Genomic DNA, 14,823 nt, shown 5'->3' on the forward strand with positions numbered 1-14,823 from the left:
ATCAGCAGCTCTGACCGTTTCATAGCATTTGAAGAGCTTTCAGGAAATAAGACACACAACTGATCTTCACAACTTCTCAAGTTTATATATATATATATATATTCTCAGCGTGCAGTGCAGGAAGGATGAATCCCGCAGCCCCATCTCGCTGTGCTCACCTGGCCTGGGAAGAGGGAGTACTCCCGGAGTTCGGAGAGGTCCACTGGCACCTGCATTCCGAAGGAGTGTTCCTGATCCCCCTCCAAGATCACAGACTTGGAGTTGAGCTTCCCGTTGCTATCGCAGCCGATCTGACCCAGCAGGACTACCGGCTCCTAGAGGGGAGGGGCGTTCGATCAGCTAAAACAAAGACACTAACTGCACAGAGGGGAGTTTTTAAACTAGCTTTAACAAGTAGAAATACAGGACATTATACAAAGGCATACCTAAGTTTGTTGTTTAAATCAATTTCTACAAAAAAAAAACTGTACCACACCGACACATTACAACAGGGCTCATCTCGATCTGGAGAAGATACACTTTCAAATGTTGCATCTGTGATCCGCTCAGCTATAAGCAGGGCCAAATTAAATTGCAGAATCCATGAAAACCAAAATCCCTCCGCAAAAACTATCAATCCTCTGCAATGTTTCCATCTGATATAACAATGCAGTATTAAACAATATGAATATATCCGCAGTGTTAAGCGACTATGACGTGTGCTCCAGATGTGCTGGCTAGTGCACACCCAGTGATAACGTGATCGATCTTCTAAACAAGCCACCGTAATCTGTTTTAGCATCCGCAAAAATCCAGATACATTACACTTCACAGCTTGTTCATACAGTACTAGAGTAAATCACACAAGCAAGTTCCTCATACCAGATGTATTGTGAAGATTGAACATCTGCTCAGTTTTGTCTAGAATGCGAGTTCTCCTGGAGCACACAATGTAAAGTTTAACGTAAAATCACAGCCCTGTCTCGTATTAGGGATTTGTAACGCCCATAAGAAAAGTAACTGTATCACATTAATGGTTTAATTACAGCATTAGTTTGCCCCTCAATACCATATCCCCCCCCCACCAATATTCTGACATTTCTTATTGGCCCTGGCTGCAAGTGCTCTGCTGTGTTAGTGAAGTTATTGTAGATCGAGAAAGAAAGCGCGCACACCTCAATCCTAACCAAATACCCCCTAGTCTGCTCCCCTGCCTCACTCCCTTCCTCCCTGTCTGCCCCTCAGCCTGTCCTGCCAGCTGTGCCGAGGGTTCGGCTTGCTCTTTCTCTAAACAGGCTTGCTGTGTGCAGTCAGTGACTGGTTACCTGCGCAGGTGCTGAAGTCGATGAGAACTCCTCGATGTTGAAATGGTTCTTCAGCACGTCACCCAGGTCTTCAATCTTGCACATCAAAACTACAAATAAAACACGTCAATGCAGCGAGGAGTCTCGACACACATCTGTAACATCAACAGCAAAGCAACACGGAAATATGCTGTCCAAATAGGGAAATGTTTTTAATGCTTGGGTTTATACACCTATTCAATATCCTGCTGTGGCACTGAATACAATTGCTGAAGTGGTGGACTGTGACAGACACACACTATAGCTGTAAAACTTTAACCCTTTGCAGTCCATTGTCGGACTGGGTCCGACATTGCAATTATTCCTCACAGGTCCTTTGTCGGACTGGGTCCGACATCATTATAGCAACCCAATAAACGGGTGTTTAGTCGTTTTTTCTCCGGAAAAAGCCGAGAAAACCATTCTATTGCCGAGTGGGAGCGACAGGAGCCGAGACAAGTCGGGAAAAAAAAAAAAAAAAAAAAAAAAAAAGTCGTATCTCATGAATAGTCATACATGGTATCAGATAACGGGGCGTTCATAGTAAACAAGCTGGCTGAGTGCGTCAGCGCACAGAGACTATCATGGACATTTGCAGAGCTTTTTTCAGATGTTATAGTAATAAAATAATGACTTGGATCGCATTATTGAGGAGTTTGGTGATAAAACGAGTGATCCGGAGATGATCGATCGGTATGTACGACTATTATTATTATTATTATTGTTATTATTTATTTCTTACATAGGTGAACGCTATAGCAAACGAAAGGGTGGGGCGGGGCTGGAGATGCCTAGTGAGTGCTTTGTTGATATGCAGGGCCATTTAAACCCGTTTGACTGTGAAAAAAAATACTTTTAAACAGCGCGTATAAAATTAACTGCGCGTGTGAAAATTAATTAGACCTGGCGTGCCTGACGCGCAGTTAATAAATGGACTGCAAAGGGTTAATGAGATAAAAGAGCCTGTGTGCTTGTTACTCAAGAATGATTTACATCTAGCTGTGTAGTGCATGACAGTACACAACCTCATTAGATATGAGTTGCAGGTCACCCTCCCCTTTGAAAAGATCTAATTTTTTTTTTATTATTATTATTTATACAGGAATTGAGACCTAGATCTCATTTACAAGGAGGTACTGTCAACAAACATACAATAAAACAACACAATATCATGTGTGGTACTGACTTAACCATTTTAGGAGTCAGAAGCAAATGATTCACCCGAACATGTGCAAATCCTTAATCAGGATCAAAACATTTACAAGAGGCCCTAAACAACTTACAGAGATCATTTTTAAAACATTTAAAAAGACAGACTATCAAATGTACTCCTTATATCATGGTTAAAAGACCTAAAAGTTTTTGGGAGCTGATAGGTAAAATACATTTCACCCAAACATGTTTTTGTAGGGCTTCAAACTCGCACCAGTCCTGGGTTTCAGAACTCCCCTTTTTTATTCTTGAAATGACCAGGTAGATGCCAGGAGTTTGAACAATCAGGCGAAATCTGCTCTGAATTAACTGATAACATTTCTCATCAGCAATACGGCGCCCAAGTCTGTAGGATTACTAATGGGAGTTGTTCATGCAGCTATAAGGGAGGGACTACTTATTTAAAATCAAACTCTGGACTGGCTGCATAAAACATTAAACGTATTGAGTTAACTTGGGGCATTTTAAGCAACTGGTTCCTGATTATTTCAAATGATACACTGAATTGATGGGAGTTCTGAAACCCAGGACTGGGTGTAATGTATAAATGTGCATGTGTGATGTGTTGCTGGTCACAGTGTCCTGTGTTCAATGTCATCAGAACGATGCAGAGCAGCGTCATGGCTCTGGTACACACTGACCCTCTCTGACGCAGAGCAGCGTCAGGGCTCTGGTACACACTGACCCTCTCTGACGCAGAGCAGCGTCAGGGCTCTGGTACACACTGACCCTCTCTGACGCAGAGCAGCGTCAGGGCTCTGGTACACACTGACCCTCTCTGACGCAGAGCAGCGTCAGGGCTCTGGTACACACTGACCCTCTCTGACGCAGAGCAGCGTCAGGGCTCTGGTACACACTGACCCTCTCTGACGCAGAGCAGCGTCAGGGCTCTGGTACACACTGACCCTCTCTGACGCACCGCAGCGTCAGGGCTCTGATACACACTGACTCTCACCCTCTCTGATGTCCTGCAGCTTCTGGAACATGAACTTGTAGCTCTTGGTGACAGAGTCTTTTCCCCCTTGGTAGAGCTGCACCTGGGCACTGCTGTCCCCTAGCCCCCTCCAGGTGCCCTGCACAGCCCCGAACGAGCAGACCACCTCCCCACGACCGCCACGCGAGCCATACTTCTGAGAGGGAGTGGCACTGGGAACAGAACACAGTCAATTCAGAGCACAGCACTGTCACTGCACAACACACATCCAATCAATGAAATGAGAAAGGGGTTGCCGATGGTTAACCATCCACACATCCATCAATAAGGCATGTGATCGCCACAGACACTGATGCTGACATCGATTAGTTGATCGGAAATCAATACACAAGCTCAAGACACACATCGCTGAATACTCAGTGGCTGTTTATCGCAGATACTTGGTGCTCCGATAGCCTGGTTGAAGCTGGGGAGAGGGTCAGGCTCAGGGTACCTGGGGGAGAAGCTGGCTGGTGATAACAGCAGGCGAGGGCTGGGGGCCACAGACAGGATCCTCTTGGACTGCGGATTCTCCGGGGTGGACAAGGCCCTCTTCTGGGAGCCCTGGAACACCACACTGGGCATTAGTTTAGTTTCAGGATTGAACATGTTCAAATATTTAACCCTTTAACATACTGGGAGTGCTTGTTACCAATCAGAAGAGTCAACTTGAGAATCCCTCCATCACGGTTTTATTTGTATTAATTACCTGCATGTATCTGTGTACAAGACTGTGCGTGCACAGCATGTCTATAGAAATAATACTGAACATGACATCATTTGGGGGGTAAGCTGAGACCACACACAGAGCAGCGAGATTCAAACCCTTCATCTTGCTGCCCACACTGGCTCAGCACAACTGTAGCAGTTACTTGAATATGAGACACAAGGATATGCCTTTCAGCTGAAGAGTTCAAAGCAGGTCCTGGGTTTCAGAACTACCCTCAATGAAGTATACTATTGAAATGATCAGGAGCCAGGAGTCTGATGCCAAATAACATCCATTATAGCTGCATGAACAACTCCTACTAGTAACCCTACAGATTGAGTCTACAGATTTATTCATGCTGTGATGAGAAGTTTGATCAGTTAACCTAATGTTCAAACTCCTAGCACCCGGTCATCTCAACACATACTGTAGATAATCAAGGGGAGTTCTGAAACCCAGGACTGGGTGCAGGGAGTCGCAGCTTCTAACCCCGCCTCAAAGAGAGGTTCGATCAGAGTAAACTATTGCATCTGTTTCATTTCAATCAAGGGTGCGTTGTGTGAATACTGACAGCAATGAAAAGCACACTGCAGGGATAGGGACAGCATGGGGCACGGCTACACTAAGTGCACAGCCTGTGTTTGAGGGGCACGGCTCCACTAAGTGCACAGCCTGTGTTTGAGGTGCACGGCTACACTAAGTGCACAGCCTGTGTTTGAGGTGCACGGCTACACTAAGTGCACAGCCTGTGTTTGAGGTGCACGGCTACACTAAGTGCACAGCCTGTGTTTGAGGTGCACGGCTCCACTAAGTGCACAGCCTGTGTTTGAGGGGCATGCTACACTAAGTGCACAGTATGTGTTTGAGGGGCACGGCTACACTAAGTGCACAGCCTGTGTTGGAGGGGCACGGCTACACTAAGTGCACAGCCTGTGTTTGAGGGGCACAGCTACACTAAGTGCACACCCTGTGTTTGAGGGGCACGGCTACACTAAGTGCACACTCTGTGTTTGAGGGGCACGGCTCCACTAAGTGCACACCCTGTGTTTGAGGGGCACGGCTACACTAAGTGCACAGCCTGTGTTTGAGGGGCATGCTACACTAAGTGCACAGCCTGTGTTTGAGGTGCACGGCTACACTAAGTGCACAGCCTGTGTTTGAGGGGCATGCTACACTAAGTGCACAGCCTGTGTTTGAGGGGCATGCTACACTAAGTGCACAGCCTGTGTTTGAGGGGCACGGATACACTAAGTGCACAGCCTGTGTTGGAGGGGCACGGCTACACTAAGTGCACAGCCTGTGTTTGAGGGGCACAGCTACACTAAGTGCACACCCTGTGTTTGAGGTGCACGGCTCCACTAAGTGCACAGCCTGTGTTTGAGGTGCACGGCTACACTAAGTGCACAGCCTGTGTTTGAGGGGCACGGCTACACTAAGTGCACAGCCTGTGTTTGAGGGGCACGGCTCCACTAAGTGCACAGCCTGTGTTTGAGGGGCACGGCTACACTAAGTGCACACCCTGTGTTTGAGGGGCACAGCTACACTAAGTGCACAGCCTGTGTTTGAGGGGCACGGCTCCACTAAGTGCACAGCCTGTGTTTGAGGGGCACGGCTACACTAAGTGCACAGCCTGTGTTTGAGGGGCACGGCTACACTAAGTGCACAGCCTGTGTCTGAGGGGCACGGCTACACTAAGTGCACAGCCTGTGTTTGAGGGGCACAGCTACACTAAGTGCACAGCCTGTGTTTGAGGGGCACAGCTACACTAAGTGCACAGCCTGTGTTTGAGGGGCACGGCTACACTAAGTGCACAGCCTGTGTCTGAGGGGCACAGCTCCACTAAGTGCACAGCCTGTGTTTGAGGGGCACAGCTACACTAAGTGCACAGCCTGTGTTTGAGGGGCACGGCTACACTAAGTGCACAGCCTGTGTCTGAGGGGCACAGCTCCACTAAGTGCACAGCCTGTGTTTGAGGGGCACAGCTACACTAAGTGCACAGCCTGTGTTTGAGGGGCATGCTACACTAAGTGCACAGTCTGTGTTTGAGGGGCACGGCTACAGTAAGTGCACAGTCTGTGTTGGAGGGGCACGGCTACACTAAGTGCACAGCCTGTGTTGGAGGGGCATGCTACACTAAGTGCACAGTCTGTGTTGGAGGGGCACGGCTACACTAAGTGCACAGTCTGTGTTGGAGGGGCACGGCTACACTAAGTGCACAGTCTGTGTTGGAGGGGCACGGCTACACTAAATGCACAGTCTGTGTTTGAGGGGCATGGCTACACTAAGTGCACAGTCTGTGTTTGAGGGGCATGCTACACTAAGTGCACAGCCTGTGTTGGAGGGGCACGGCTACACTAAGTGCACAGCCTGTGTTTGAGGGGCACGGCTACACTAAGTGCACAGCATGTGTTTGAGGGGCACGGCTACACTAAGTGCACAGCCTGTGTTTGAGGGGCACGGCTACACTAAGTGCACAGTATGTGTTTGAGGGGCACGGCTACACTAAGTGCACAGCCTGTGTTTGAGGGGCACGGCTACACTAAGTGCACAGCCTGTGTTTGAGGGGCATGCTACACTAAGTGCACAGCCTGTGTTTGAGGGGCATGCTACACTAAGTGCACAGCCTGTGTTTGAGGTGCACGGCTACACTAAGTGCACAGCCTGTGTTTGAGGGGCATGCTACACTAAGTGCACAGCCTGTGTTTGAGGGGCATGCTACACTAAGTGCACAGCCTGTGTTTGAGGGGCACGGCTACACTAAGTGCACAGCCTGTGTTTGAGGGGCACGGCTACACTAAGTGCACACCCTGTGTTTGAGGTGCACGGCTCCACTAAGTGCACAGCCTGTGTTTGAGGGGCACGGCTACACTAAGTGCACAGCCTGTGTTTGAGGGGCACGGCTCCACTAAGTGCACAGCCTGTGTTTGAGGGGCACGGCTACACTAAGTGCACACCCTGTGTTTGAGGGGCACAGCTACACTAAGTGCACAGCCTGTGTTTGAGGGGGACGGCTCCACTAAGTGCACAGCCTGTGTTTGAGGGGCACGGCTACACTAAGTGCACAGCCTGTGTTTGAGGGGCACGGCTACACTAAGTGCACAGCCTGTGTCTGAGGGGCACGGCTACACTAAGTGCACAGCCTGTGTTTGAGGGGCACAGCTACACTAAGTGCACAGCCTGTGTTTGAGGGGCACGGCTACACTAAGTGCACAGCCTGTGTCTGAGGGGCACAGCTCCACTAAGTGCACAGCCTGTGTTTGAGGGGCACAGCTACACTAAGTGCACAGCCTGTGTTTGAGGGGCACGGCTACACTAAGTGCACAGCCTGTGTTTGAGGGGCACGGCTCCACTAAGTGCACACCCTGTGTTTGAGGGGCACGGCTACACTAAGTGCACAGCCTGTGTTTGAGGGGCATGCTACACTAAGTGCACAGTCTGTGTTTGAGGGGCACGGCTACAGTAAGTGCACAGTCTGTGTTGGAGGGGCACGGCTACACTAAGTGCACAGCCTGTGTTGGAGGGGCATGCTACACTAAGTGCACAGTCTGTGTTGGAGGGGCACGGCTACACTAAGTGCACAGTCTGTGTTGGAGGGGCACGGCTACACTAAGTGCACAGTTGGTGTTGGAGGGGCACGGCTACACTAAGTGCACAGTCTGTGTTTGAGGGGCATGGCTAGACTAAGTGCACAGTCTGTGTTTGAGGGGCATGCTACACTAAGTGCACAGCCTGTGTTGGAGGGGCACGGCTACACTAAGTGCACAGCCTGTGTTTGAGGGGCACGGCTACACTAAGTGCACAGCATGTGTTTGAGGGGCACGGCTACACTAAGTGCACAGTCTGTGTTTGAGGGGCACGGCTACACTAAGTGCACAGTCTGTGTTGGAGGGGCATGCTACACTAAGTACACAGTCTGTGTTGGAGGGTGATCTCACGGGCTCACTTACTTTAGCTGGGGTCGAGTACGAGTCCAACAAATCCTCCTCTTCCACCTCTGCTTGCATCCTGATCAGTGCAGTTAAGGGGTTTCATTCAGAGCCAGAAAAAACACCTGAAGTACATAACGCTAACACAATAACTCCAGTAAATCTTATCTAATATCATCACGTCGTCATAAACGTGAGTTTGATTTTTAATGGTATTTTTTCATTGCATTTCTAAACAGTAAACTGGTGAGCGTCTCTCTCACTCTTTTCGCGCTGCTCTTCCTGTTGAAGGAACACAGCCGACACACGGGAGCTGCTTCTGGGAGTTTGAGTCCCTTTTTTTATTCTCAATTTTTATTTTTAACTAAACATTCTAAATGTTTGCTCTTCATTTCCTTTAAAAGAACTCATTGATTCGCATTGGAGCACCAATCACTGCTTTCCTATGACTGGTGTGTTTTCAATGGTGACTTAATTCCTTCATGCAAGTTGATGGGAGTGTAGCATTGAAGGATGCAAGGAGCGTTCCATAAATAGCATTGACTTCAGGGTCTGGATGGAGGTTTCATTGGTTCTATTAAACAATTTAAAACAAAGACCAGGACTGGAACGGCCATCCCTGCTTTACTCTTTCGTTGCTTCACATCTAGGAGCACAACACAACGAGCACATGGCTGGCAGTGTTGGTAAGGCCATTCACAGCTGCTTTCACAGACCCTGATTAGCACTAATCTTGCAATGCCTCACCACAGATAACATTAGCGAGTGCAAGACTGGTACTAATCAGGGTATGTGAAACAGACCATGCGTGTCATTTCGTTCCCTTTGTGGCATTCTCCGACAAGTACCATGCGACTCAGACCTGCGATGGTATTCCCTGTGTGATACAAGGCGTCTGGTACTCCGATGGTATTCCCTGTGTGATACAAGGCGTCTGGTACTCCGATGGTATTCCCTGTGTGATACAAGGCGTCTGGTACTCACATCGATGCCAGCAGCCAGCATATGTGAAAGAGGCTGTAAGAAAGGATACTGCTCTTGCATGCTGAAGTCTCTGGTGTTGGACATCTGGTGCTCCTTCTTCACTGCAGTCTGCCTGGACTTCCAAACCTTCTTATTCAGCACCTGCAAGAGTCCCCTTCTCACATCACTTCTCATTTAGATTCCTCTTTTCACAGTACGTCTGTCATACTCTGCATGAACACGAGAACTACCTTGATTTTGCACCAATCTCCAGCAAGTTTATCATACACCGCGAGCCTCCTAGGGTTACATTGGGCTACAATCGGATAAACTTTCTTTTATGTGAATATTTAAACCCTCTATATCATATATAAATCTTGTAAACCCTTCAGGAACTCCGTACTGTATGTGCTGTAAGTTATACTGCAAGTTATTTTAACAGTGCTTTCTGTGCTCTTATCCATTCATATTATCAGTACATGTACTACAGTCTAACTGAAAGAGGAAAACACTAAAGTATCACAATACAACAAAAGTACAAAAGTAATAGAAATGAAGGTCTCTTCTGCACTCATGTTGTTTTCTAATCTTCTTCATTAGGCACTGTGAGTAAACACTGACAGTCAAACCCACTTAATATGAATCCTGTTCACATCATCCTCCGCTTCCTATCACCACATTGCAATGTACCTGAATATCATGAGAGTCAATAGGGAGTCACAAGCTCCATCACGACCACACTAATCTGCTTAATCTCAATCATGCACTGAATCAGAGATGCACCTTGTGGGGTCTAGGGCATGTCAAGGCTGATCAGGGTAAACCCGACATTAGGGACAGGTCCTAGTGAAGTGTCCAGGTAATGGGCAGGGTGGTGTGAGGTACCCTCCCTCCCTCCTTCCTCACCTCGAGTTCAAAGAGGTGCAGGTTGTCCAGGGACAGAGCCAGGCCTCCTCGTGTTGTGCTGAACGCTACCCACTCCAGCACCACGTCATCCTCCTGAATCCTGTGTGTGATGCACTGCTCCAGCACTGAGAACCACAGAGAGAGATGTGAGAACCACAGCAACAGCACACTAGCAGAGCCAGGACTGGGTACAATACAAGAGAGGACCTGTGTGTGATGCACTGCTCCAGCACTGAGAACCACAGCAACAGGACACTAGCAGAGCCAGGACTGGGTACAATACAAGAGAGGACCTGTGTGTGATGCACTGCTCCAGCACTGAGAACCACAGCAACAGGACACTAGCAGAGCCAGGACTGGGTACAATACAAGAAAGAGGACCTGTGTGTGATGCACTGCTCCAACACTGAGAACCACAGCAACAGGACACTAGCAGAGCCAGGACTGGGTACAATACAAGAAAGAGGACCTGTGTGTGATGCACTGCTCCAGCACTGAGAACCACAGCAACAGCACACTAGCAGAGCCAGGACTGGGTACAATACAAGAGAGGACCTGTGTGTGATGCACTGCTCCAGCACTGAGAACCACAGCAACAGGACACTAGCAGAGCCAGGACTGGGTACAATACAAGAAAGAGGACCTGTGTGTGATGCACTGCTCCAGCACGGAGAACTAAACCGTAGTAGTGATCACCTTCTCTGTAGCTTCCCCATGTTACCCAACAGTAAATACTCTATAGTGTCTCTATAGTGCTTGTAGCTCAGTGTCGCAGGGTAACTGGCTACTGAGCTACAAGCCCCCAAAGTGGACGTCAAGCCAGAAACGGCATCCCTTTAGCACCCCGGAACTCAAGGGACAGCAGATACACACCTGTGCTTCAACATGGCACGAGAGAGAGGAAGAGAAACAAGAGGCGAATGAGAACATGCAGGTGAAATGAAGTCTAACGAAGGGGAGCATGCAGGTGAAATGCATTCTAACAAAGAGGAGCACGCAGGCGACATGCATTCTAACAAAGAGGAGCACGCAGGCGACATGCATTCTAACAAAGGGGAGCACGCAGGTGACATGCATTCTAACGAAGGGGAGCACGCAGGTGACATGCATTCTAACGAAGGGGAGCATGCAGTTGAAATGCATTCTAACGAAGAGGAGCACGCAGGTGACATGCATTCTAACGAAGAGGAGCACGCAGGTGAAATGCATTCTAACGAAGAGGAGCACGCAGGTGAAATGCATTCTAACGAAGGGGAGCACGCAGGTGAAATGCATTCTAACGAAGAGGAGCACGCAGGTGAAATGCATTCTAACGAAGAGGAGCACGCAGGTGAAATGCATTCTAACGAAGGGGAGCACGCAGGTGAAATGCATTCTAATGCAGGAGTGATTAAACCAGCTTACTATGTACAGGCAGCAGCCTTTGGGGGGTTTCTTAGTAACAGTAGATTAATTAATTAGTAGATTGTGATTCATTCTTTTTTAGTTAGTCCTATAAAAGGTATCACCTCCCCTCTGTTTATTAACAGTAAAAAATACCACTGCCAGTAATTTAACAGCGGAGCTGGAGAAAAGAGAAATGTTTATATTTTATTTTAACTTTGGAGAAAGGGCACTAGGTCATTATATTTTTGGTGCAACTAAAATATGGTTTAAAAATGTACCCCCGTAATATACCGGCCGTGGCTAAGCGGTAAGTTACCCAGCTGTATAAATAGATTCACTTACTTTTATCCAGCAAATCGTCATCACACTTTATATCGAACACGGACAGCTCTTCGGAAAGCTGCTTGCTCGTGGGAACCGGCATCGCTTTGGGTTTAACTAAACAAAACAACAACCAAAAATGAAGTGCAGTAATTCAATTTGTATTCCAGAAATAAACGTATTTTAAAGCGAAGCAAATGTTTGCAGAAGAACAAAAACACACATTCAACTCTTTTTTTTTTCCTTAACGGTCTTGTTTTTTTAAATCTATATTTACTTAAATTAACATTAATAATTATTTATTTTTATTTGAAATATTCTGTCTGACTCTTCTACTCCGTCCTGCCGCGAAAACAAAAATCTCCCGCCGTCTTCAAACAGTTTTACGGCAATCCCTTAGCAACCAACCAGGAGCAGGTTAGAGGAGGAGGCGGAATTAGATGCATAGCAACCGGGGCGTTACGCCAAAGTGTGGAAAAAATCTATGAAACTGGATCTCTGTGTTCCCCATGACGGCTCAAAATTATCAATAGTTTATACGTGATAGTGTCTTTGTGATGGAGACACAATGGCACAATTTCATAGACGTTATAAACCCTTCCATACCAACATAAAGCAGCGTTTGGAGTCGTAAACACCCAATGGCTTCGTTGAAACGTGCAGCCGCTAAATAATTCCTACATGAGGACGCTGATGACTCGTTCTGTACAGAGCCGTATATAGAGAGAGAGTTCGGCTATGTTGTCACGAAACCGGTATTAGAGTGCTGTCTATAAATCTATGAGGAAATCTGTGATTAACCTTAAAATACTTAAATGTGAGGTGGCTAGGGGTGGGGCTGAGCGCTAGTAAGTTTAGAACGGAAGGTAGGAAGGAATCACTTCCTTTACAGAGTTATTAAAGCATGGGATAGCCTAGCATGCCAATAAGCAGGATGTTGCAGTTAGATTGCATCCAGTGAAAAGAAAGCACCTAGGAGTGCTGTGAAGAGACGAGCCTTGAGGGGCTCAGCAGCCTCTTCTCGTTCCCAAACCTTTTCATTTTTTGTTTGTATTTGCATTTAAACAATTATCCACTAGTCCTTTTCAACCTGGAGCTAATTTTGTATGGTTTGCAATCGCTGTGAGTTTGGATGCAACAACAATGCTGAATGACTGGGTGAAGCATTTGATCTCTATTTTACACAAGAAAACAATTTTCCTGAGCGATGACTGACTGGTACACTATTCAGTGCAGGGCTGTCTAGACTGGTACACTATTCAGTGCAGGGCTGTCTAGACTGGTACACTATTCAGTGCAATGCTGTCTAGACTGGTACACTATTCAGTGCAATGCTGTCTAGACTGGTACACTATTCAGTGCAGGGCTGTCTAGACTGGTACACTATTCAGCGCAGGGCTGTCTAGACTGGTACACTATTCAGTGCAGTGCTGTCTAGACTGGTACACTATTCAGTGCAATGCTGTCTAGACTGGTACACTATTCAGTGCAGGGCTGTCTAGACTGGTACACTATTCAGTGCAGGGCTGTCTAGACTGGTACACTATTCAGTGCAGGGCTGTCTAGACTGGTACACTATTCAGCGCAGGGCTGTCTAGACTGGTACACTTTTCAGCGCAGTGCTGTCTAGACTGGTACACTATTCAGTGCAGGGCTGTCTAGACTGGTACACTATTCAGCGCAGGGCTGTCTAGACTGGTACACTATTCAGTGCAGGGCTGTCTAGACTGGTACACTATTCAGCGCAGGGCTGTCTAGACTGGTACACTATTCAGCGCAGGGCTGTCTAGACTGGTACACTATTCAGCGCAGGGCTGTCTAGACTGGTACACTATTCAGCGCAGGGCTGTCTAGACTGGTACACTATTCAGCGCAGGGCTATCTAGACTGGTACACTATTCAGCGCAGTGCTGTCTAGACTGGTACACTATTCAGCGCCGTGCTGTCTAGACTGGTACACTATTCAGTGCCGTGCTGTCTAGACTGGTACACTATTCAGCGCCGTGCTGTCTAGCCCTTTCACGCATAGAGGTCTCTACAGTGGACAGCTATTTTTAAGTGATTATCTCCTATGGAAACTCTGTTTTGACATCACTAATGCATGGTATCCTCTTCAGGGGTCGTCTACCGAAATTAAAACGCCTGCCATCTAGTGGCATTTGATAGGTACTACAGAAAACATGAAGGTGACAATGGCAGAGAAAAGTCCAGCAGCACCGAGCACCTCAGGGATTTCTGTAAAATCCTTTTACACAAAAAGAGCAGAGCAGGAAAAAAAATACTTTCAAAGAAAGTAATGTTTAGGGAATAATATGGTATATGCTTTGTTCAAATAGTCACTTTATTTTTTTCACAGTTTATGTTAAACCATATGTCCACTTAAGTGGACGTCATGCACTATTAAGATTCATATTGCACATTAGGCCTATGTTGTTCTATAGGCCTATGCTAAATATTTTTTGTCCTATAAGAGCTATATATTGCAGTGTGGTCCACAAATAGGCTCATTTGGATCATTTTATCTTCTCAACTGTTTTTTAATTGAAAATGAATTTTCTGAATTATTATTATTAGCAGCAGCTGTGTGGTAGTAGCAGCAGTTTTATTAGTAGTATTGTTATGTTCTTATCCAGACATCATCTAGCTACAGGGTAGTAGAAGAGATTCCATCACAATCACGTGACAGTGATAGTGATGATGGTGAATGGCAGCCAGACACGCAGGGAGAGGAAGCAATGAGCCCACATAGCAGCAGTGAAACAGATGAGGATAGTGATGATAATGCTGAAGTAGTTGAGGGAGTGGGGAATCACTGGCCAAACCTAACTGATGCCATGATGAGGCTTGTACACGGAAAACGAAGTACATCTGCATGCAGTGTCTTGAGTCATTGTGTCCTGGGTGCTTTGTCAACTTCCACACCCAGCGCTAAAATCAGCCAAATTCAATTCACTAAAGAGGGAAGAATGGTAACTTGGTGTGTGTGACACACTGAAGTAAAACAAATATCATTGTTTCAACAATGAAGACATTTTTGTTTCTGGGTGAATACGTCCATATTTGGGCATTAGAACAATTATATATATTTTCAAATTTGAGGACATT

General features: G+C 47.0%; 1 protein-coding gene across 2 annotated transcripts in view; it reads right to left on the minus strand.

Annotated features, from left to right (window-relative positions):
* Positions 1-12,552, minus strand: part of LOC117967840 (DNA polymerase alpha subunit B-like) — a 29,550-nt gene extending 16,998 nt beyond the window's left edge. Inside the window, exons 1-9 of one of the 2 annotated variants that reach the window (XM_059012007.1) lie at positions 12,325-12,552; positions 11,740-11,835; positions 10,012-10,136; positions 9,176-9,267; positions 8,164-8,221; positions 3,962-4,071; positions 3,490-3,680; positions 1,305-1,393; positions 159-314 (exon numbers count right to left, since the gene is read on the minus strand). In XM_059012007.1, the coding sequence (XP_058867990.1) occupies positions 159-314; positions 1,305-1,393; positions 3,490-3,680; positions 3,962-4,071; positions 8,164-8,221; positions 9,176-9,267; positions 10,012-10,136; positions 11,740-11,821 (903 nt within the window). In that variant the 5' untranslated portion in view covers positions 11,822-11,835; positions 12,325-12,552. Of the gene's footprint in view, positions 1-158; positions 315-1,304; positions 1,394-3,489; positions 3,681-3,961; positions 4,072-8,163; positions 8,222-9,175; positions 9,268-10,011; positions 10,137-11,739; positions 11,836-11,941; positions 12,236-12,324 lie in introns of those variants that run through there. The other variant, XM_059012006.1, reaches the window with a different exon arrangement.
* Between the last annotated feature and the right edge of the window lie 2,271 nt (positions 12,553-14,823).

This window comes from Acipenser ruthenus, chromosome 43, assembly GCF_902713425.1.
Source record: "Acipenser ruthenus chromosome 43, fAciRut3.2 maternal haplotype, whole genome shotgun sequence".
In the NCBI taxonomy this organism is placed as follows: domain Eukaryota; kingdom Metazoa; phylum Chordata; class Actinopteri; order Acipenseriformes; family Acipenseridae; genus Acipenser; species Acipenser ruthenus.